General features: G+C 43.2%; 1 protein-coding gene across 3 annotated transcripts in view; it reads right to left on the bottom strand.

Annotated features, from left to right (window-relative positions):
* Window positions 1–25,810, bottom strand: part of UBE3B (ubiquitin protein ligase E3B) — an 82,140-nt gene that overhangs the window by 40,406 nt on the left and 15,924 nt on the right. Inside the window, exons 2-10 of one of the 3 annotated variants that reach the window (XM_040351794.1) lie at window positions 21,180–21,248; window positions 17,342–17,450; window positions 17,069–17,237; window positions 16,830–16,950; window positions 12,114–12,173; window positions 5,803–5,907; window positions 5,587–5,683; window positions 4,705–4,790; window positions 565–647 (exon numbers count right to left, since the gene is read on the bottom strand). In XM_040351794.1, the coding sequence (XP_040207728.1) occupies window positions 565–647; window positions 4,705–4,790; window positions 5,587–5,683; window positions 5,803–5,907; window positions 12,114–12,173; window positions 16,830–16,950; window positions 17,069–17,229 (713 nt within the window). In that variant the 5' untranslated portion in view covers window positions 17,230–17,237; window positions 17,342–17,450; window positions 21,180–21,248. The remainder of the gene's footprint in view (window positions 1–564; window positions 648–4,704; window positions 4,791–5,586; window positions 5,684–5,802; window positions 5,908–12,113; window positions 12,174–16,829; window positions 16,951–17,068; window positions 17,238–17,341; window positions 17,451–21,179; window positions 21,249–25,810) is intronic. The other 2 variants (XM_040351812.1, XM_040351802.1) reach the window with 2 other exon arrangements.

Genomic DNA, 25,810 nt, shown 5'->3' with positions numbered 1-25,810 from the left:
TTCATGTTTCATAATATTATTACCATTACATCAACTTAGGTTACCTTGAAATATAAAAGAGAATCTTGCCCTCTCCAAAAACTAAATAATCAAAAGATTCGGCAGGACTGACAAGGTTGTGTAAATACAATTGGAAGACAGGTGTAGGAAATGGACTGGACAGTGTACAGCTGAAGGATACGGGGGTTTATTAAACTGTGTATATTACAACTTACCTGTTGATCCACTCAATATATTGGCTGCAATTTGATTTGGAATTTTATTCCAAAATCTGTAGCCAACTTGTTTTCTCTTTCCGGGTATCTAAGTCAATGGATTGTATGATGTCAGTGCACAGAGCCCTAGCTGCTGGTTCTAAGTCTGCATAGCACTGGATCAGTCTGGTCCAGAGGTGAGTAGCATTTACAAACTCCACTAAACTCTCCAAACTCTACATTCTTAGCTTTCAGAGTAAAAATAAAGGCCTTAAAAAAAGCAAAGTGTTGGAATTGTTTCAAAGGTACTAACAAATGCCTACAGTTTCACCTCCAGTTAACAAAAACACATAAAACACATTAATCTTACCGCAATGCTAGGGAAAATAAGGCCGTTAACGTGGCTTTGGAGAGAGATGGGCGTGATCGTGCCAGGCCATTTGTGAGAAGGATCTGCAAAAAACAATCCATATATAATTTTGTTTTCTACACTACGATTTCAATTATCTACAATGGCTTACATTTGCAATCACATAATCAAATGGTAATAAATATTATGCTCTAGAATTACAATGACTAGCATGAAGCTGAACTCCAGTTTTATCTTCAGCCTTGCACAGGTTTGCAGGCTAATGTTTTTTGAAAATGCTTAGCCTGATTTCAATGCACGCTGAGTTTCCTACAGCCCTTTGCCACCCTACCTGACTATCCTTGGCCCTCCCTTTTTATTAATTGGATTTTAGTTTTTAACATGGGGATTTAGCATCACACGACTGTCCCTGGCCCACCCCTTTAAATTAACTGGATTAAAATTTCAAACATGGGGATTCAGCATCACACGTGAGCCTTGCCTACGACAGCATTTTGTAGAGTCTGTCAAGGAACACTCCAGACTTGCACACACCAATCAATGAAAATTACTCAAGAGTCGGCCCACTGCTTCCATCAGGGCTGAGATTTCTTAAAAGGGGAACTGAGGCAGGGTGTTTGGCTCTTTCCACAAACCATAACCTGCCTGCATTGCATAGAGAAAAAAAAAAGTGATGGCGTTGTTGGGTCCAATATAAGATGTATAATGCAAAAGGTAAAGTTTTTATTTAAAAAGGTAATTAGCATGTTGATAAAAGGTTGGGAAGGCCCAAGGAAGAAGAAATATAAGCAGATTAAATGTCATCTTTTAATAGAATGAACATATTCAGACCCTGTTGGATAACAAACTTAAAACCTGAATTTACCTAAAACAAAAAAAAAACAGCACAAGGGACACCGTGATATGTGTCTATTGTCATTCTGTGTCCTTCTTTTGCTGAAATCTTCCTCCTCCAATGCCTCCACTGCCCTGCAAAATTACGTTGGTTAAAAAAACTAAGGGGCTGCCCAACTATGCCTGCCCTTTCTGCCCAGCTGCTCCATTCATAGAATATTCTATTACAGCTTCTATGAAACAGGATCTGCGAGTATAGGGGTCAGATATATCAATCTTCTGTCCATCCTCCATGCATAGATTACGCTTCAAGGATGACACAGCAGGATAAGGCTGGGTTCACACTATACTACAGGACAGCAGTAGGTCTTTCATCCTACTTTGCTCTGCGACATCGGTCCTACATCCATCCGACTTTCATGAACAGGATACTACTTTGATCCGACTTTGTGATAGTCCGACTTGTTCTTTGACCAATCAAAACAATCCCAGAGTGAGATAAATTCCTTTTACTGCTGCTGTAATCACATGTCGGATGTCAAAAGTCGGATGGTAAGGACAAGGATCCTACTTTGGTCCGACTTCAATGATATTCAATGGGCTGAAGTAGGACCAAAGTCGGACCAAAGTAGTACAGGGAGCATTTTCAAAGTCAAACCGACTTGTGTCGGACCAGTTAAGACGGCTCTCATAGGGAAACATTGATTTTCACACGTCATGCGTCATGAGCTCCCAATTTCGGAGCGTTTGTCGTACCAGTGTGAACCCAGCCTTAGGGACACAGCTCACTAAAAGTAAATTATGTCCATTGTGCCGATTTTTTTCTTATAGATGACAAAATATTAAGGTGGTTGTTAACCCACTATCTGATAATCATGCTATCCTCTCTGTTATATAACACTATGTGCCCCTGTGTCAGTGCTGTATAAAAAAAAATGCCCATTATACTGTATACCAGAGTGTCTCCCGGCACTCACCGGACACCTCAGCTCTCTCCTCTGTCCAGCTGACACCTATAGTGGGTGGGGCCGAGCACTCCCGGTGATGCCGGGGCAGGAAAGAGAGCTGAGGAGTCACGTGAGTGGTGGGAGATGCTCAGATATACGGTATAATCTGCATATTTTTCATACAGCACAGACACAGGGGCATATAGCATTATATAACAGAGGGGATAGCATGCTTATATTATAGATTTTATAAATGTGATATTACTCGTGCTATGCGAGCAACAAAAATGTGACCAACAAAAAATACCATGCAGTTGCTGTACAGTGCTACAACTCGTGAAATACCGTATCTATCGGGGTATTGCGCGCTCCGCCGTATATCGCGCACCCCTAATGTGGACCCGCAATTCCTGTAAAAAAAAATCATTTTAGTACTTACAGTTTTGGTGTCTTGCGCGGCGTCCATCGGCGGCCTCGTCGGGTCCGGCGTCCGTCTGCGGCTTCGGTGGTGTCCTCCCGGCTTCTCCCGCGCTGTCTCCCCGTCGAATCGCCGCTTCCCGCGCTCAGTTTGAACGCCTCCGCCGACGTATACCGAGTGCAGTACACTCGGCTACATTCGGCCAGGTTCGGCTTCGCTCGTGCTCACGCTCTGTGACGTTTATGCGTGAGCACGAGCGAAGCCGAGCCTGGCCGAATGTAGCCGAGTGTACTGCACTCGGTATACGTCGGCGCAGGCATTCAAACTGAGCGTGGGAAGCGGGTATCGGCGTATATCGCGCACCCACGATTTTACCCTTATTTTAAGGGGGAAAAAGTGCGCGGTATACGCCGATAAATACGGTAGGTACATAAAAAAATACAGCGCTTGCAATTAAGAGTTGTGAATACCAATACAAACAGTCCAATGATTATAATATGAAAATCCTAACAGTGCTCTGTGCTCCAAGAGGGGAGTGTGACACACGGCACAGCATGTTTTCTGAAGCACTTTTTTTTAACTGTTTGGAGCACGGAGCACGGTTATATTATAATCATCATACAGAGGAGAGGGCAGAACCAGGCAAAATCAGCCAGATGTTTTAGGTGATACAGGGGGGGGGGGGGGGCAAAGTTGCACAGTACCAGCACTGGACAAGATCCATTTTTTTTTTTTTTAGGGCAACAAACACTTTATAGAAGGCATGAAATAGCGGGGTCAGGGCAAAATAATAATGTACTATATATCAATGGTCATCAACCCTGTCCTCAGGGCCCACTAACAGGCCAGGTTTTATGTATTACCTTTGAGAGATGCAGACTAGAATGCTACAATCATTGAGCAGCAAATGATATCACCTGTGATGTAATTCAGTTATCTTGCAAACCTGGCCTGTTAGTGGGCCCTGAGAACAGGGTTGATGACCACAGTACTATATTAATGTGATCAGATTACTGTTTTAGCTGTTTTAATTAGCGCTAGAAGGATGTTTATCTAAGTGATATGTTTTGTAGGAATTATTATTCATTTCAGAACTGTTTCATAAAGTGGATTTTGTTCTTATAGCTAATGTGGTAAAGTGTACCTATGGTCAAAATTTAAAATCATTATATTCCGATCCACATTTAATTTCAATTATTTCCAGCTCACTACTATCATTCTGATAGATCTTGAAGTTTGTTTTCAATTTGTCTTTATTATTTTTTTATTTATTTTTTAAGTTTTTAAAAAAAGTTTTAACATTTAAACAGGATTCTATTACATTATATATCTGTACTTGCTTATTATTTGATATACAGAATCCTGATCAATCTACAAAAAAATCTCATTATCGTTAAAACATCCTAATCCCCATTCAACCACATACAACCGAAAATAAATAAATAAAAATCATTCCCCTCTATTCTCTCTTTCCCCATACTTGATTTTAGTCTTTTTCCTTCTCCTTTATGGTTCCCCTTCAAATTTTTCCCAATTTATATTTCATAAATATTCTTCCATTCCTTTTGAGAACCTGAATTCATCCCATTTTGCCATATTACTGGCATTTGACTGTTAATATATCCTTCTTCTCTTATTTGTTTTTCCATATATTGTATTTCGTTCATTTCACATATCCAGTCTTCAACGTTTGGGCTCTTATTTTCTCTCAATTTACATGCTATTATTGTTCTAGCTGCAGATGTCATATGGTGAAAAATATCTTTCTTAACGTTAAAGTAAGGTTACAAACTTCAAGATCTTAAAAAACATTAAGATCTTGAAGTTTGTAACCTTACTTTGTGAAGAATTCCACACATAATAACAGTTACAGTTTTAGCAAACAGGAGGTGCATCATTTTATGCAGTTGAGAAACACTGGTCTATGCTGTGGTTAATTACCTGTAACACTGAGTAAAAGCCTTTCTGATTGAGGTGACCCATTATGTTTGCACAGATATGGTTCATTGCTGGTCTCAAGCTTTCCCCTGAAATAAATACAGATGTATTACCACTGATAATAAAAAAATAATCTTAATAACAAATCCTTGAGTTTTCTTAGCCACTGACACAGTTTTACTATATGGAAATGTGAACCTCGCAGGTGAACAGAATATTCTGCTAAATAGTTTGGATGAACTTGCCCCTTATATATTATAGTATCACTATAGCCCGTAAAGGTGCTAATGGGCGGGCCCCCAACTATACGCACACTTTGACATAAGGGGGTTCATAGTAATCCTGGCCACTATTAGGAGGCTTGTTCTACCTGAGAATTTTAAACAGGCAGACAATAGTGGTCACAGCTTTCACCTCTGATGCACATTTTATCTACAGGGCCCATCCTTTACCTCCATGGCTCACTTAGGCCATAACATAACCTTTTATACCTTGTTAAATTACTATGTTTAGGACTAAAACATATAGTTTTTCATGTTTTGTTTTAGTCTAGGTAAATATAAAATGTTGCATATGAATATTTACCACAGCTTGGGGCAATGGTCACCTAATTACCAACCTGATTTGTTCATATGTTGTGAATAGTTCATGCTGTGAGTAGACCTGAAAACCAAAAGGTACGCACTCCCCCGTCACCTACTCCTAGCAGAGAGGGCACCTTCTGCATTTTTAAGCCACAGAGCTGGAACTGGGCTTTTTTTATGAGATTATTATAGCTTTATGCCAAAAATAACTTGGTGTGTGTTGATATACAGTATTTACCAGAGAATATACAGTACTACATGTGCACTAAAATGGCAGCATTGTTAAAAACTGAAAACACACCTTTCCCTCTAAATATCTTCCAGGTAGAGGTGTCTGTGAAGTTGACAAGCATGGTGAGGTAGACAGTGATCAGCTTGGAGTCCTGCATGATGTCCGGCTGAGTGAAGATTAAGAAAATCTATTATTATCTCATAGATAAATACTCTCACATATCAAAAACTCCCTTTTGTAGCTTTGCAATGTATACAAAATATATTTCAGGACAAGAAGACTCACTTTTAATGTCTTCAGAAACTCACAGCATATCCATAAGATGTCTTTAATTTGTTTTATCCACAAAAGAGTAAGGTCTTTGGACAGTGCAAGAGACACAAACCACACCTGTAAGACAAATAATGGTGAACAATAACTGTCTCTTTAACAAGATATATCGGTATATAAGTTATTCACTTAACTGTATGTTTTCTTGTTAATTTTTCTTTGAGAAAAAAGAAAACAAAAAGGGGGGGGGGAGAGGAAAAGAGGAAAGTAAGAAAGTAAGTAGAGGAAGTAGAGAGTAGAAGAGAGGAAAGTGACCCCGTGCTCCAATACCCACCAGCCAGAGACAGCTCTAATCGGGTAAAGTTCTTGGATCCCCCATCAGGTATTCCACCCAGGGGTCCCACACTTTCTTAAACATCTGCATTTTATCTTGTAATATTGCAGACATACGTTCATTTAGCATAATCCAGGAAAGTTTATTCTTAAGTTGTGCAAATGGTAAGGCTGCCGTTTTCCAGGACTTTGCAATAATAATTTTTGCTGAAATAAATATAAATTATATGAGACGTCTCTGAGATTTTGATGCCGTCTCCACCGTACTACCCAGCAGAGCCTGTCTCTGGGATTTCACTAGATTGACCTGGGTGAGGGAGTAGATAAAATTGTACACTCTAATCCAGAAGCGCCGTACCTTAGGGCACTGCCACCACACATGGTGCATGGTTCCTTGCTGTCCGCATCCGCGCAAACACAGTGGGGAAGCTTCCGGCACATATGTTGCTAGCCTAGCAGGAACCATATACCATCGCAAAAGCACTTTATAATTGGCTTCAATAATTTATGTATTTATAAACGACTTTGAGGCCCCTTGAGCCATACTATGCCATTCATCCAGATCAATCGTCTCCTGGAGGTCTGCCTCCCATTTTACCATATAAGCCTGTTTAATAGAGGAATTAGTCAAGATAGTATAAATTTCAGAGATATGTCCTCAGATTTTTTGAAGATCTGACACAGGTACTCCATCGGGAACATAGTAGCTATATCAGAACCTCGCAACAAAGTGCCCAAGAAGTGCAAGATCTAAGCACATGGGAAATATTCTGAGGGCGGCATTTGATATTTCTCCATTAAAACTTGTCTTGCCAGTATACCTTTATGGTCGCACAAATCAGCTATTCGTAAAAGCCCTTTGATGGTCCACCAAGCAAATGTTCTGGGGGTGAGGCCCAGGGTGAAATTTGAATTTCCAAAAATAGGGGCTAATGGAGTATGCTGGGATTTAAACTTGTATGATTTTGTCAATCTATCCCAAATGTTCAGGGATGAGGATAGCGTCGGGCATAGAATTGGGGCCGGTCATTAGGCGATAACCATAAAATATGCGATATCAGCCTTTCCTTACATGCATATTCCTCCATCTGCTTCCATATAGGATGGGGCTTGGTAGAGTGAGACCTGGCTAGTTGAGCCAGCTGTGCTGCGTAATAGTATTTTTGCAAATCTGGGGTACCCAGTCCACCTTTCCTTTAAAAGGGGTAAATAGAGTGTGCTTATTCACCCTAGGCCTCTTATCACCCCGGATAAAAGATATAAGTTTATTCTGGAAGGCCAGCAGTTCCGAACGGACAATCGATACTGGTAGCATTCGGAACAAATACAATATTTTCGGAAGTACATTCATCTTTACTGAGTGTAGTCTGCCAAACCACGACGGCGGGTGAATTAGCCATCTGGCCAAGTCAGCTGTCAAACATTGGAATAATGCAGGATAATTTTTGGAGTACAGAGTGCGCAATGTCGGGGTGAGGTTTATTCCTAAATATGGAAGTGACTCCGTGTGCCAAATGAAATTGAAGGAGTGTTTGAGTGTCAAGAGCGTACTTTCCGTTAGCGAGACGTTCATGGCCTGAGACTTATCGTGGTTTATTTTAAGACCTGAGATTGCTGTGAATGGTTTGAGTATTGCATATAAGTTAGGTATGGTGGTGATCGGCGACGCGATCATCATTAAGATATCATCCGCGAAAAGGATACATTTATGTTCATGATTGCCTTGTATGTCAGTAGAATTGCGTATTTTTATTGCGAGCGATTCTAGAGCCAAAACAAAAAGTAACGGGACAAGGGGCACCCCTGATAGAAAAAGGTACCCTATGGATAGAAAAAGGGCAAGATGAGTATCCCTTTACCATTGGTTAATTTTTTTGAATGTTAGATCTAAATATTATATATAATATTTAGATCTAGCATTAAATAAAATTAACAAGGAAACATATTGCTGTATATCAGCTAAGTGAATAACTTTGATATGTACAGCAGGCATACGTCATAAAAAAAGAAGACATTAAAATATCTATAGATATAAAACTCAACGTGTGTATGTATGTTCCAGCATCACGTCCAAACGGCTAAAGATATTAACATGAAACTTGGCACACATGTTACTTATATGTCAGCAACAAACATAGGATAGGTGGTTTAACCCTTACCCACCCCCATTTGCCATGGTCGGGGTTTTCCTTTAAAGTCCCATTCAACTCTATGGGAAATACATGTTACTTCATAACTTCCAAACGGCTGTAGATATTTCGATAACACTTGGTCACATGTTACTTATATGTCCACTTAAACTATAGGATAGTTAATTTATCCCTTAAAGCGGTAGTTCACCCACAATCCCATGATTTTACTATCGAGACAGGCATTGTAGCGCGAGCTACAGTATGCCTGTCCCGATTTTTTTAACCCCGTACTCACCTTGTAGTCGTCCATCGTAGATTTCGGCTCCCGCGGGGAATGGGCGTGCCTATGGAGAGGGAGGATGATTGACGGCCGGCCCTGGCACGTCACTCTCCCCGAAGACAGCCGGAGTAGGTCTCGGCTCTTCACGGCGCCTGCGCACAGGCTATGCGCACGCGTCGTGAAGACCAAGCCTATTTCCGGAGAAGCGTGACGCGCCAGAGCCGGCCGTCAATCATCCTCCGTCTCCAGAGGCACGCCCATTCCCCGGTATCTTCGATGGACGACTACAAGGTGAGTATGGGGGGAAAAAATTCGGGACAGGCATACTGTAGCTCGCGCTACAATGCCTGATTTTAAGGTAAAAAAAAAAATAAAATTTTTTTTCCCGTCGATAGGGTGAACCCCCGCTTTAACTACCCCCATTTGTGAGGGTCGGGGTTTTTGTTTAAAGTCCCATGCAAATCAATGGGAAATGTATGTTCCCACATAACTTCTGTACGCCTGGAGATATTTCAATAATACCTGGTACACATATTACTTATATGCCAAATAAAAATATATGACAGTTAAATTAACCCTTACCTACACCCTTATATAAAAGATGGGTATATTTATATTACTATGATTTTCCTCCCCAAAAGGTTAAGATAGGAAGACCGGGCAACGCCGGGTATTCAGCTAGTATATAGATATAAAAACAAGCATCAAAGTTCATTTAGGAGTTGAATGTTCTGTCCTCTGGCACTAAAATGAAAAGCTACAACTGATGTGTTTTTAATAATAATTTAACTAGTACCACTTTATGAAAAACAATATTTCTCTTCTAATAATTCAAAATCTGATAAAATAGTTTCTGTAAGGGGATAAAGGTAATACATTGTTCAGTCTCTTATGTGTGTGTACATTTGGGGGACATCCTAACACTAACAATGTAGACGTCATGCTAACGGAGCCTAAAACAATGCCGCTTACAGGAGTTTAGCTTTTTTATGGCTGAAAAAACACCTCTATGTTAGTCTATGTGTCCATGCGTTTACATGCATATTTGAAGAGGATAGTGTACAGGCAGAAAAAAACACGACAAATACACATTTTGAGAGCAGTTTTTAAGCAGAAAAAACAGGTATACCGGTATATGTGTCTAAATGCGCATAAATATGCACATGTGTGTAAATGTATTCCAATGGCCACAATAAATGAATATCCTCCCCGGAAAAATGCATTTACATTTAAATGCCATACGGGCATACGTGCTTGTATTTACACCCACAGATATATATATATATATATATATATATATATAGATATATATATATATATATATATATATATATATACACAGGGCTCAAAATTTCAAGTCCTGAGCTACTAGCCAGGCCTCAAGAGTTACTCGCCACCAGTTGCACCACCTAATTCATACACTGCCCTGCGCCTAATTGCACCTGTAAACATGCCCTCGTAGATTATCTCATGGAATGACAATGTTTTATGCAGAATCAAGTTACAAAATTAAATATTACCAACAACAAGTTTAACAAAATAGGGGCAGACCAGAGGGACAGGGCACTGGGGGCAGACCAGAGGGACAGGGCACTAGAACTGGGTCTCTTCCCCATTCTCTTGCTGTCTCCTCTGCAACTCCCATCCATCCTCTCTCTCCCATTCATCTCATCATCGGGAGCCTGTGTGTGTGGCTCCACGCTTGCATGTCCCCACTTCCCCCTTTTATTCAGGCTGGCAGAGAGGAGAGGAGCTGCAGCACAGCGGGAGGGAGTACAATCCAGCGCTGAGATCCACACAACTGCACAGCCATTGACACCATAGGACAGCGCACACTGACAGCGCACAGCACACATTGAGACCAGTCTGTTCACAGTGCTCAGGCTGAACTGTTGGACACTTACATAGAGCACAAGGAGAAGAAAACTGCACAAACTAGAAGGCTGCTGCTCTCATGTCAGGGCAACTTTCAGTGAGCGCTGCACTGGAGTGGTAATTTTTGCAATCCTCCACCTCACTCATTACTTTCTGCTCTCCAGCCACATTGGTCGGGGCCCGGGGGAGGGGGGCAGGCTCAGAGAGGTCATACTGTTAGGTCCCATGGCTTAATGAGAATTGTAAGGAGAGCACCTGTGTACTGCTCTGCCAGTGCGCGGCTACTTTTCCAGACTACTTTTCCCGAGCATGCACCTTTCCTCTTCGGCCGCCAATCTCATCGCGACTCTAAGTGTAGGCACAGATTGGAGGGAGATTGGTCATGCAGCCCTGTCATCACTCACCCCCAGCTTAAATCCACTCGCCAAATGCTAGTAGAAATTTTGAGGGCTGTGTGTGTATATATATATATATATATATATATATATATATATATATATATATATATACACACATATATATATACACACACACATATATATATATATATTTTTTTTTAGTAACATTAGAAGCTGACCCAGAACATTATACAGATGTAAAGTTTGGACTTTAACCTGCATCTCGTTGCTGCATGCTTTAACCAGTTTAGCGAATAAAAAATAAAATAAATAATGGACGCCTCCATATTTCTCTTAGTACCAGTGTATTTAAAGTGCATCTATAGCTCAATTATTTTTTTAGTTTGGAATAGAGTGGGAAAGGATTAGAATTCATGTCAATGGTGACTCTGTTGATGAGATTCCCTAAGTTCCTTTCCAGTAAAAAGGTTGTCCCCAGGACATGAAGTGAAGGGAAATCTTCCTGACAGCAACACAGACAGAAGTAAAAATGCTTTTTTAGGGGAATGTTAGAACCTCTAGACCAGGGATCTTCAAACTACGGCCCTCCAGCTGTTGCGGAACTACACCTCCCATGAGGCATTGCGAAACTCTGACATTCACAGACATGACTAGGCATGATGGGAATTGTAGTTCCTGAACAACTGGAGGGCCATAGTTTGAGGACCCCTGCTCTAGACAGTCTTTAATTGTCTGTTGAAGATTTTCCCTCACTTCTCTGATAAAAGGCCGTCTCCAAAAGAGAAAGTGAGGGGAAAACTCTCTAACAGTGTCCTGGATAAAATATGTTGAGAGCTCTCGCGCCTCCAAATGAACTCAAATAATGATAAAAGGGAGGATAAATGTGCAAATAATGCTGCTCAATCTAATTGTAAATGGGTGAATACATAAGTGACTGATAATGAAAGTGATGAGCGCAATAAATGTGCAAAGTGTGAAAATGTGAAAATGAGCACAGCTGCGTGCCAAACTAACAATGTGCTGAAAGTGTCCTGGATAGAAGTAAAATTACAGGATTCTAATCTTTTCCTCTAAAAAAAAAAAAAAAGGTTTTGGATATAGATATACTTTAATCTCGTACATAAATAATGGTTTATTTAAATCAGATAACAAAAAAGAAACACAAAACTAAAGTTGTTGCCTATAGCAACCAAACCAGATTCTTGTTTCATTTTTCAATAAAATGAAAATTGAAATACGACTGGTTGTCATTTTTAAAAACTCCATATTTCTACACGTTTTATTTTCTCAAGTTCCAATAAATCAGCTACAAAGGGTCACAATAGTATCAATGCATAGAATACATACCTTGGGCTCATTCTCACACTCCATACTGTTAAGAATACAACGACAAAGTTTTTCAAATCTCTGTAAAAATTACAAAAAATTTGTAAGATTACAGATTCTGATGAGGAGTACAAACGTGTAAATAAACATAATAAAATATTAGCATCAGCATGAAAAGAATTCATCATTCTTACTAAGAAGCACCATTTACCACAATTGTTCTCTTGTTTTGGGCTGGAGTCCTGTTTATCTACAGCAAGAGTTGGTGCACATTGCTGTGGCATTGCCTTGTGGTTGCTAGAATTGGGCCATGATTTTTGTCATGCTCTGCTACTTGCTCTGCCCAATTTTCAAAATTTTGGATGGTGAAAAGTGGTGTTACAGAGGTTGGGAGTGCCATAGGAGGTATACAGGGTGCAGGATATTATGTAGGCTGAGGCAGGGGTTTGGAAGCAGCAGCACATAGGCCCGGATTCTCATCGGACTTACGACGGCGTAGTGCCTTGTACGCCGTCGTAAGTCCGAATCCGAGCCGTCGTATCTATGCGTCTGATTCTTAGAATCAGTTACGCATAGATATCCATTAGATCCGACACTCTTACGCCGTCGGATCTTAACTGCATTTTTTTTTTAACCGCTAGGTGGTGCTTCCGTCGAATTCCGCGTCGAGTATGCAAATTAGCTAGATACGTGAATTCCCGAACGTATGCGCGGCCGACGCAGTAAAGTTACGACGTTTACGTTAGGCTTTTCCCGGCGTAAAGTTGCCCCTGCTATATGAGGCGCAGCCAATGTTAAGTATGGCCGTCGTACCCGCGTCGAAATTTTAAAAAGTTACGTGGTTTGCGTAAGTCGTCCGTGAATGGGGCTGGACGTCATTTACGTTCACGTCGAAACCAATGACGTCCTTGCGACGTCATTTGGAGCAATGCACACTGGGATATTTTACGGACGGCGCATGCGCAGTTCGTTTGGCGTGGGGACGCGCTTGATTTAAATGATACACGCCCCCTACCCGCCGAATTTGAATTCCGCCGGGTGATTTACGCTACGCCGCCGCAACTTACGGAGCAAGTGCTTTGAGAATACAGCACTTGCCCGTGTAAGTTGCGGAGGCGTAACGTAAATCAGATACGTTACGCCCGCACAAAATTGCGCGGCTGTACGTGAATCTGCCCCTTAGAGTCCATCTATTCCTGTGGTCAGGCCATGCCCCCCAGTTTACAATAATCTTTAACCACTAGCCTACCGGGCACTTTTACCCCATTCCTGACAAGGCCAATTTTCAGCTTTCAGCGTTGTCACACTTTGAATGACAATTGCGCAGTCGTGCAACTCTGTATCCAATTTTTATTATTTTTTTGAGACAGATAGAGCTTTCTTTTGGTGGTACTTAATCACCACTGGGTTTTTATTTTTTGCTAAACAAATGAAAAAAAGACCGAAAATTTTCAATTTTTCTTTGTTTTAAAATTTTGTAAATAAAACATTTTTCTCCTTCATTGATGTGCGCTGATGAGGCTGCACTGATGGGAACTGAAAGGCAGCACTGACAGGCATCAATGATTGGCATCACTGATGGGGCTGCACTGGTAATCAGTGCCCTGATTATCTGTGAGGAAATGTGAGGAAATGTGAGGAAATGCTGCTGATCGATAAATGTTGTATTCTCATGTAGAAGTCACGCCTAAGATGATCTTCTAAAATGTGAATGTTCAATTTTATATTTACAATAAATACTTACGTGGTATCATGCTATGCGATTTTCTTTCATTACATTACGCATGATATATGAATGTGATTGTTGATGCAGGAGACATGCAGTTTGTGTGTCAGATAGCAGACTCCCAATGAACCTGTGAGAAGCTTTGTGAGGGCTTGATCTAGGGTTTTAACCACTTCCCGCCCGCCGTATTGTCAAATGATGGGCAGGCGGGAGCCCTCTTGTTCTGGGAGGATGTCATATGACGGGAAAAAATGGTAGTGTAGCGCTATTTAAATATACATAAGTGAATATATAACAGTGATTGAATAAACACTTAATATAACCAGAGAATTAACTCTATGTCAAAAATTACACAGAGTGCAGAAAAGATGACAGATGACACCTCAAACAGTAAAAATCATATTATGCGTAATAAGTAAACAAAGTGAACAAAGTAATAAGTAAACAAACTAGTGAACAAAGTCCAAAAAAATATAGATGTATTCAAAGATCAGAAGACTCCAGCTCAGGTGTGACCCTCTAGAGCAGGGGTCTCAAACTCAAATTACCTGAGGGCCACAAGACAAGTTTTCATATGCCATGGGGGGCCGCATGCAAACTTTCAAACTTCAAAAACAACAGTACTGGTGTCAGCGAACACATTATTAACCCCCAGCACTGGTGTCAGCGAGCGCATTATTACCACCAGCACTGGTGTAAGTCAGGGTTTGAAAAATTTGCTTGGAATCTAGGAGCCAGCTAAAAAAGTTAGGAGCCAGAAAACGCACCCCGTCCCGACGAGCTTGCGCGCAGAAGCGAACACATACGTGAGCAGCGCCCGCATATGTAAACGGTGTTCAAACCACACATGTGAGGTATCGCCGCGATTGGTAGAGTGAGAGCAATAATTCTAGCTCCTCCGTAACTTAAAATATGCAACCTGTAGATTTTTTTAAACGTCGCCTATGAAGATTTTAAAGGGTAAAAAAGTTTGTCGGCATTCCACAAGCGGACACAATTTTGAAGCGTGACATGTTGGGTATGAATTTACTCGGCGTAACATTATCTTTCATAATATTAAAAAAAATGGGGATAACTTTACTGTTGTCTTATTTTTTAATTAAAAAAAGTGTAATTTTTTCCCAAAAAAGTGCGCTTGTAAATACGCAAATACGGCGTAACAGAAAGTATTGCAACGATCGCCATTTTATTCTCTAGGGTGTTAGGATAAAAAATATATATAATGTTTGGGGGTTCTAATTAGAGGGAAGAATATGGCAGTGAAAATAGTGTAAAATGACATTAGAATTGTTGTTTAACTTGTAATGCTTAACTTGTAATACCAACGGCCACCACCAGATGGCGCCAGCTCACATCTGGTGGTAATAACTTGTAATACCAACGGCTCACCACCAGCTCAAAAAAAAAAAAAATTTTTTTTTTTTTTTGCTCCCCTCACTTCCACCCTGCCTGAGGGCCATTTATAACTGGTCCGCGGGCCGCAAATGGCCCGCGGGCCGGTACTTTGAGACCACTGCTCTAGTCTAGATGGAAACAGAAGTATCAAAAAAACCACCACCAATGCTAGGAGGAGGCTTACCAGATAACGGTGACCTGGAGAGGCATATGCCTCCCAAGTCGCAAAGGCTTCTAAATCAGTCAACTCGACTGGTACAGCTGGTCCTAAATCTGACCGATAACTTGACCCCAACAATCAAGGACACCGATATAAGCGGAAGATAAATGTCGTATTCTCATGTAGAAGGCAGAGGCTCAATATCCGTATATCATGTTTTTTTTATTTTTATGACATTTAAATTTTATTATCTTTTATTTTAATTTTATTTTTATATATATATATATATATATATATATATATATATATATATATATATATATATATATATATATATATATATATATATATATATATATATATATATATATATATATATATATATATATATATATATATATATATATATATATATATATATATTTATATATATATATTTTTTTTTTTTTTCGAGAATTACATGTTTGTATTAAACACTGAAATAACTAGGTGTTATTGTTGCGCTACTGTGAATTTTGCTATATACAATATGCGCTTTGGTATATATATTTAATTTTCACTGGTTTTTCATATTTATGGTTGCAAGTAGCAGCACTGTTTGTAATTTTGTTTGTTATTTTGAGCGTGGGAGATCACTATTACACACATTTACTTACAATTCAGGGATATAGTGGATAGAATTATTACTTTATTTTTTTATTCTGCATTCTGTTCCTAATAGATCTATCTTTCTACTATATGGGCCAGATTCAGGTAGAGCGGCGTACATTTGAGCGGGCGCAGCTCATTTGCGCTACGCCAACGTAAAATAGAGAGGCAAGGCCAGTATTCACAAAGCACTTGCTCCCTAAGTTACGTTGGCGTAGCGTAAATGGGCCGGCGTAAGCTCGCCTAATTCAAATTAGGAAGGTAGTGGGCGTGTTGTTTTAAACTTAGCCGTGACCCCATGTAAATGACTTCTCGAACGAACGGCGCATGCGCGCGCATGCTCAGAATCACGTTGCATATACTCCCTAAGATACGTCGGCTTAATGCTTTCGACGTGAACGTAACCTACTCCCAGCCCCATTCACGTACCACTTACGCAAACGACGTAAAATCCGACGGCAGTTCCGACGTCCATACCCTACACGACTTGGACCAGCTATTTGGTGGTTTATCTTTACGCCGGACGTACGCCTTACATAAACAGCGTAGCTTACTGTGACGGGCGCAAGTACGTTCCTGAATCTAGGTCATTTACATATTCGACGCGTAAATCAACGGAAGCGTCCCTTGATTTAGAGAATCAGCGCATAGATACGACGGCGCACATTTGGACTTACGACGGCGTATCAACAGATACGTCGGCGTAAGTCTCTGTGAATCTGGCCCTATATATATATCTATCTCAACAGAGAGAGAGTTATAACCAAAAAAAAAAAAGATACACTTCTAAAGCAACCAAAACACCTACCATTCTGTCCGCCTGTTTACGGAATATTACCAACAGTTTACGAGCTGTTCGAAAAATAGAAAGAGCATTGGTCTTGACTGTTCCATTTTCTAGGCCTTCTAAAAATACATCCACTTCTTGTCTGTGTTCAGCAGAAAAGAAAACAAACAGAACAGAAAGACTTAGTAAATGTAATAATAAACTCCATATTACACACTGGCTTATCATAGGACTTCTTTGATGAGAAAGAATAGTAGTACCTGATTTCCCTCTGCAGCCGACATCTGCACAGGAATCGTCTAATAAGAGCTTGGATTCTTATTGCAGCCTTCTCTCGTTCTTTGAGGCCTTTTCTTTCTTCACGTGCCTGCCTTGCCTTGTCTAAAAATTGATCCTTTGTAGCCTGAGATGCCCCAAACATGTTTAAAACTGTGGGAGAAAAAAAAAAACACATAACATTTAATAAAACAATGTTACTACCTGATTGAATCAACTCAGTTGTCATATTTTTAAAAGATATTATTAATACTTACCTGTCTGACGGATGGTGACTCCCACCTTTATTTTCCTGAAGAGCTACATCCACCAAAGTATCTTCAGCATCCAATATATGTCTGCTTGTGTTAGATGCCTGGCCTCCCACTGGAAAGGTTTGTCTTATTAAAATATTGCAAACGCGCGGCTCTCATATGAACATTTTTACATATATACAACATAAATAAAATATACATACACTGTATTCAAAAAATACATAACTTACATCAGCAAAGAATGAACACAAAAAAATAAAAAACTGCTATTTTCCCAAAAGAAACATAATAAAAGAATATACAAACTCAGATTACTTTTATTATTATCTTTGCTAATATCATTATTATAAAGAAAAACCAACAAAACCTACCTCAAAACCAAAACTCAAACATCCAACATATACATGCATGCAGCTTTTTTTCGGAATCTTAAGCCTCGTACACACGATCAGTCCATCCGATGAGAACGGTCTGATGGACCGTTGTCATCGGTTAACCGATGAAGCTGACTGATGGTCCGTCGCGCCTACACACCATCGGTTAAAAAAACCATCGTGTCCGAACGCGGTGACGTAAAACACAACGACATGCTGAAAAAAACGAAGTTCAATGCCTCCAAGCATGCGTCGACTTGATTCTGAGCATGCGTGGGTTTTTAACCGATGGTTGTGCCTACTAACGATCGTTTTTTTTCCCATCGATTAGGAATCCATCGGTTAAATTTAAAGAAAGTTGGCTTTTTTTTAACCAATGGTCAAATAACCTATGGGGCCCACACACGATCGGTTTTGACCGATGAAAACGGTCCATCAGACCGTTGTCCTCTGGTTAACCTATCGTGTGTACGAGGTCTTAGACTTACCATTACCAAAATCTAAGGTGTGAGAAAGGACAGAAAAGAAAAGCCACACACCCCAAGATCAACAGGAGACAGCTACAAATAAACAACCTTTCTTCCATGTCTTTGTCCCGGCCTCCTGCTACCATCTATTTTTATCAAGACCCAAGATTTTTCCACCCTCTCACAGAATACCGTGAACCACCACCTTGACATAAATTAAATTTTTCCAACTGTGTACCTGATGCCGTGGATTCCACATGAAGTAAAAAAATACTAAGCCAACTAAGAAAGATATCTCAAAATCAAAATCCTAGAGAGTATTGAAGGGACACTGAAGCAAGAAATGATCCATAGTCTTCTCCACCCCACCACAATAACAGTCTTCCAGAGAGGAATAATTCAGGTTCCCCCCTCACAAAGTCTGCCATGGAATGAGAGCCAGGTCAAACGCCAAACCTTTAATGGGATTTTTTCCAGCTTAAACAAACATAGACCCTCCCTCAGAACAAGGCCTGGTCCTTCCTAGGATACCCAATTTCTTCAGCTGTCACTCGCTACTGCAGAATTTTTTTTAGGCATGAGGCAACGCAAGTCGGGAATTTACCATGTTGGACGTTGAGGCTTTTTACTGGCCCACCATTTTCCCAGCTACACAGCAAAGATGTAAACCTGGACTGGAAAATGCCAACCCACCCAGTCGATTCCCCTGCCAGCATGTTACCAAGATTATGTTTTAAGAACATTCAATAACCCAACTGAACCCCACCCACTGGCCCCCATGTCACTACAAGACACTATTTTTTGTAGAGTGCTTTAAAAAAAAAAGCGATGGAGTTACATTAAACGGAAAATAGCAGTTTACCTCAGTGATTACATGTTCACTCCAAAAATACCATAAAGTGGATGTAAACCCCATTCATGAAATTTGACCTGGGCCCATATATCTGCAGTGTTTAATTATCTCTCTCCAAAGCTCTAAGTCCCATGTCTTTCTGCTGCTCCATTCCTCTGTTATCAGTACGAGTGACTTCTGACAAGCTCTCCGACACACACAAGATAACAGCGGCTGGAAATTTGTGTCGGGTGGGTGCATAGAGATAGATTAGCAGAGAGCGTGTCTATTCACAGTACAGCTCTGCATGTTTCTTCCTTCCTCTGCCTATGTGGAGGGGGTGTGCCTTTCCTCCAATCAGCTGTCACACAGTGTATACCAAGACTCCACACCCAGTGCTGGAACAGGAAGAATAATTTCTAACAAGATTTTTACTTTCTAAACAGTGTAGAAAGCCGTTTCATCTCTGTGTATCATCTGAGGCTATTCACTTCACTGGGCATATGTGAAGGCTTACATCCACTTTAACAGTGTTTGGCGCAAACTTGGATACTGACATGGGAGTTGATTTACTACAGGTAGATAGGCTGTTCATTTTTGCAAGGGAATTATCCCTTAGATTAGTGAATGAGGTGAAGGTAAGGTCATAAGCAAGCAAAAATACTATTTCTATTATTTTCCTTGCATGTTACCGGGCAGTTTTTCCAAAGTGAGCTTTCACCACATTCGGGGCCAGTTCACATACATGCAGTCCAGTATGTATTTTTCTGCATAAAAAAAAATGCATGGAAAGTACCGTATTTATCGGCGTATATAGCGCACTTTTTTCCCCTTAAAATCAGGGGGAAATCGTGGGTGCGCGATATACGCCGATACTGTTGCAGCGGTGTTTGTTTTTTGAATTAGGCGCCGAGCCGAGTGTACTGCACACTCGGGTAGGCTCGGCTCTGCCCGCAGCCACGCGAGAGGAGCCGAACAAACAGGAAATCCGGGGGCCTAATTCAAAAACGAATACCGCCGCAACCCGGGGCAACGTGCGGATGGAGGACTGGACGGACCCCGCAGACGGACACCTGGACGAACCCCGCGAGGAAGCCGCAGACAGACACCTGGACAGACGCCGCGAGGAAGCCGCAGACGAACACCTGGATGGACGCCGCGAGGAAGCCGCAGACGGACCCCGCGCACGGACTTGGGACCGAACAAGGCCGCCGATGGACGCCGGGCAAGACACCAAAACTGTAAGTAATTCATTTTTTTCCCAGGAATTTTCCTTCTAGATTAGGGCTGCGCGCTATACGCCGGTGCGTGCTATAGGCAGATAAACACGGTAGGTTATACGGTTTCCAACGGCGTAGTTCAGGAACTACAATTACCATCATGTCTGTGAATGTCAGAGTTTTACAATGCCTCATGGGATGTGAAGTTCCACAACAGCCGGAGGGCCGTAGTTTGAGGATTTTGAGTAGTTCATACCAGTGCCGTCAGTTCCAGTTAAACAAAGTCAAGCATGCTGCACTTTTCCTGCCCTGGATCGTACTGGAACATAGTAAAACGCATCAAAAAGGTACCGGACCTCAGTACAGTAAAAAATAAAAGGAAAATAAAAGCTTCTGTAATTTTTCTGGAAACATAATAAAAAAATGCATATATGTCAATGAATCCTCACTGGAATGTCACCTGGAAATAACAGAGTAAGGATGCTTTACTGCCTAATGGCCTGGAACCCTTGCAATTAGTAAAGGACCCATTAATTCATGTTCTATCAAGAGATTCCTCTTCTCTTAAAATACTATGGCATGTTCCTGAAGCAAACAATTAAAAGAATCAAATCTCAAAATTAAGAAAGAGCAGCAAAAGTTTTGTATATCGGAATTCACCAAACTACATTTATGCTATTGTGTTACAATGCCCACAAAATAAATACCGTATTTATCGGCGTATAACACGCACAGGCGTAAAGCACGCACCCCAACTTTAACACGCAGGCACAGTTTACCCTCTATTTTCAGGGTAAAAAAGTGAGTGTTATATGCCAATAAATACAGCGTATAAGACCACTTTCTAATAGAAGACAAAATTAAAAATGTCATAACAAAAACGAAAAGCTCTTTTGTTATGCACAAACAATCAAAAACACCCAAAGGATGTGCTATAGAAGAGCTTACCGTATTCTTTTAATTGAGAATTATCTGGCTTGTAATCCACATCCTGCCATCTGTCTTCAGACTCAAGTTCTACAATAAACCAAAAAAAAAAGTGAAAAAATAATGTCTATAATATCACTTGTCTTCCAATTGGGGAAACATAAACTGTGCCAGCTTCTTATACCGTACATAGAAAAGTATCCTTGATTCTTGTTTCACACAAGCTTTCCAATCAGGTCAGCGTCAGAATTGCATACACACGATCGGAATTTCCGACAAGAACTTTTGTTGTCGGAAAAATTGAGAACCAGCTCTCAAACATTTGTTGTCGGAAATTCAGTCCCATTAAGGAGGAGGGAGGCGGGCCTAGCGGTGCCTGCACACAAAGGAGACGGAAGCTGTCACAGGCAACATGGTGGCGCCAAACCTGTGCAGCAGCTGCAGAGAGCAGCTCAATGCTGGATCCGCTGGCTAGGTGAGTACGCTTATGCCGCGTACACACGATCAGAATTACCGACAGCAAAAGTCTGATGGGGCCTACACACGGTCGGAATATCCGACCAAAAGCTCACATCGAACATTTGTTGTCGGAATTTCTGATCGTGTGTACGCAGCATAAGATAATTTGCTCCGTGCATGGCCGGCCTCACCTGTGTTAACAAAGGGCTAGATTCAGGTAGGGCGACGTAAATTTGTGCGGGCGTGGCATATGTTATTTACGCTACGCCGCCGCAATTTAGAGAGGCAAGTGTAGTATTCACAAAGCACTTGCTCCGTAAGTTGCGGCGGCGTAGCGTAAATCTGCCGGCGTAAGCACGCCGAATTTAAATTGTCAAGAGGTGGGCATGTTTTACGTAAATAAAACATGACCCCACGTAAACTAAGTTTCTCACGAACGGCGCATGCGCCGGCCGTGAACGTATCCCAGTGCGCATTCTCCTAATCACGTCGTAAATAGTCAATGCTTTCGACGTAAATGTAATTTACGCAAAGCCCTATTTGCGAACGACTTACGCAAACAACGCAAAATTCGACGCTGTCCCGACGTCCATACTTAAAGCGGAGGTTCACCCTAAAAAAAAAGGATTTTTGTACTCACCGTAAAATCCATTTCTCTGAGTTCATAGACGGACACAGCATCCTTTGACCTTAGGGTTATGCTTCTTCCTACCAGGAGATTTAGGCAGAATTCTACAGCACTTAAGGTGTTAAAAACTTTCCTTCATGCCGCTCCTCCCAGGGGGCGTGGCTCCCCCAGGCATAACCCCCACTCTGCTTTAGCAGCCTCAGTTCGTAACAAGCAGTACAAACAAAGGAGGGGTGGGTGCTGTGTCCGTCTATGAACTCAGAGAAATGGATTTTACGGTGAGTACAAAAATCCTTTTTTCTCTTTCGTTCATAGACGGACACAGCATCCTTTGACCTTAGGGACGTCCCCAAGCAGTGTCAAAAAAATTCGAGGGGTGGGAAAATAACACAGCAAAAACAGGTTACACCCCAAACAAAACCGGAGTTACTCAACGGAGGAACTCCAACCTTAAACTGCCGCCTGTAACACCCTGCGGCCGAAGGAGGCATCAGAAGATGCACTCACATCCACCTTATAAAACTTTGAAAAAGTGTGGAACGACGACCAGGTCGCTGCCTTACACACCTGTAACACAGAGGCTTGGTGTCGGAAGCCCAGGAGGCCCCGATCGCCCTGGTCGAATGCGCCATGACCCGAAAGGGAGGCGCCCGCCCCTTCAGGGCGTAGGCCTGAAGCACAACCTGTCGGATCCACCTGGAAATGGTGGCCGACGAGACTGCCAGGCCCTTACTGGGACCGGACACAGACACGAACAGCGAGTCCGACTTCCGGAACGGAGCTGTCGCCGACAAGTAAACTCGAAGGGCCCGAACCACATCCAGAGAATGTAAAGAGGCCTCCTTCGGGTTCTTCGGCTGAGGACATAATGATGGAACAACAATGTCCTCGTTAATGTGAAAGGCCGAAACGACCTTCGGAAGAAAAGAGGGCTGCGGGCGCAGCACCGCCTTATCCTGATGGATGACCAAGTAGGGGGCCTTGCAATACAAGGCCGCCAGTTCAGACACTCGTCTGATAGAGGTAATAGCTACCAGAAAGACCACCTTCTGCGACAAAGTCAGCAAGGGGATCTCCCGAATGTCCTCAAAGGGGGCACGCTGAAGCGCCGAGAGGACCAAGTTCAAGTCCCAAGAAGGTAGCGGAGGGCGCACCGGGGGGGCCACATGCCGGACCCCCTGCACAAACGTGCGAACCAAAGAATTCGCTGCCAAGGGACGCTGAAAATAAACAGCCTGAGCAGAAATCTGACTCTTGATCGTGCTCAAGGCAAGAGCCTGGTCCACTCCCCGCTGTAGGAACAGCAGGATCCGGGACACCACGTAAGTACGGGGGTGCCACTTCATCTCCTCACACATAGAGATGTATGCTTTCCATGTACGATGGTAAATTTTTCGAGAAGTGGACTTCCGTGCACGCAGCATGGTAGAGATTACCGGGCCCGACAGGCCCCGGTCCTTCAGTACCTGGTTTTCAACAGCCACGCCGTTAAAGCCAGTGACCGTAAAGCAGGATGGAAGATCGGGCCCTGAGACAGGAGATCTTCCCTCAGAGGCAGACGCCAGGGGGCGTCTGTCACCAGACGTACCAGGTCCGCGTACCAAGAGCGACGCGGCCAATCCGGGGCAATCAGGATCGTTGGAATACCTTCGGCTTCCACCCTGCGCAGCAGGCGGGGTAGGAGCCTTAGAGGAGGGAAGGCGTAAATCAGGTGATATTGACCCAGGGAGCCACTAACGCGTCTGACGCGTCTGCCCACGGGTCCCTTGACCTAGCCACAAACCGTGGTACCTTCCGATTGAGACGGGACGCCAGAAGGTCCACGTCTGGAGTGCCCCATTTTTGGCACAGGATCTGAAACACCTCCGGGTGGAGAGACCACTCCCCTTGATCCAGAGTCATGCGACTTAGGGAGTCGGCTTGCCAATTCAGAACTCCCGGAATGTATACCGCCGACAGGGCCGGAACGGACCTTTCGGCCCACCGAAGTATGTGAGCGACCTCCGTCGCCGCGGCCGAGCTCCTTGTGCCGCCCTGATGATTGATGTACGCCACGGCCGTGGCGTTGTCGGACTGGATCCTGACAGGACGGCCCTGTAGCTCCAGCGACCACCTGACAAGGCACAGCTTGATTGCTCGGAGCTCCAGGATATTGATCGGCAGGCGGGACTCCTCCCGAGTCCAGCGCCCCTGGGCTGACTGGGTGCCCCAGACGCCCCCCCAGCCGAAGAGGCTGGCATCCGTCGTGACCACTGTCCAGCGGCACGGAAGAAAAGACTTCCCGGACCGAAGCACCGGAGACGTCAGCCACCATGCCAGGGAAGACTTGGCCAGATGGCTCAACCGAATCTGGTGATCCAGAGAAGATGGGACCCTGTCCCATCGTGACAGAATCTCCTTCTGTAGTACCCTGGTGTGGATTGGGCATACAGAACTGCCTCGAAGGAGGCCACCATCAGACCCAGAACCCGCATGCAGAAGCGAAGAGATGACCACTTCTGGGTCAACAACTGTCTCACTGCAGATTGCAGGGTCAGCAGGTTTTGCGATGGGAGGAACACTTTTGTCTCCCCCGAATCCAAAACCAGCCCCAGGGGTTCCAGCCTCTGGGACGGAACCAACACTGATTTTCTGAGATTCAGAAACCAGCCGAACTCCTGCAGAGTCCGACACGTGATGGACACGTCCTCCTCTAACTCTGAGCCTGAAGAAGCTCTCAGGAGAAGGTCGTCCAGGTATCCCACGATAGCGATCCCTCGCTGCCGTAGCAAGGCCAGGATCGGGGCGAGCACCTTGGTGAACACCCGTGGTGCCGACGCCAGCCCGAACGGGAGGGCCACGAATTGATAGTGGTCCTCCCCGATCGCAAAGCGCAGATACCTTTGGTGGCTTGTGCAAACGGGAACATGCAGGTATGCGTCCATGATGTCTAAGGACGCCATGAAGTCCCCCTGGTGGAGGGACGCCATGATAGAACGGACCGACTCCATCCTGAATCGCTGCACCTTGACAAAGGAGTTGAGGGCCTTTAGGTCCAGGATAGGGCGAACCCCTCCCTTCTTGGGGACCACGAACAGATTGGAGTAGAACCCCCGAAACCGTTCCAGCGAGGGGACCGGCACAACCACCCCCCTGTCCAGAAGATCCTGGACAGCCCCGGACAGGGCTAGCCGACGATCCGGAGGAAGCTGGAGGTTGGATGGAAAAAAGTCTGTTTGGGGGACAAGAAAGGAACTCTATCTTGTACCCCGAGGCGACCACCTCGCAAACCCAACGGTCGGATAGAAGAGAATTCCACCGATCCACGAAGTCGTGAAGCCGTCCCCCCACCCGAGACCCGGGCGGGGGCAGACCTTCATGCGGAAGCAGGCTTGTCCGCAGGCTTGTTCGGTTTTTTGAACCAGGGGCGCTTACGCCCGGCAGCAAGGGCTTTTGCACCTTGCGGACCTTTTCCAGCCGCGCTGGCGCACGAAAAAAAACGTTTAGGGGGTAGTAAAAGTAGGACCTTGCTTGCGGCGAGGTTCCCTACCCTTCCCCGACTGAGGGAGCAAGGTGCTCTTACCTC

The sequence above is a fragment of the Rana temporaria genome, chromosome 1 (assembly GCF_905171775.1).
Source record: "Rana temporaria chromosome 1, aRanTem1.1, whole genome shotgun sequence".
Taxonomy (NCBI): domain Eukaryota; kingdom Metazoa; phylum Chordata; class Amphibia; order Anura; family Ranidae; genus Rana; species Rana temporaria.
The sequence above is the reverse complement of the archived record's forward strand: the minus strand, read 5'-3'. Positions and strand labels throughout refer to the sequence as shown.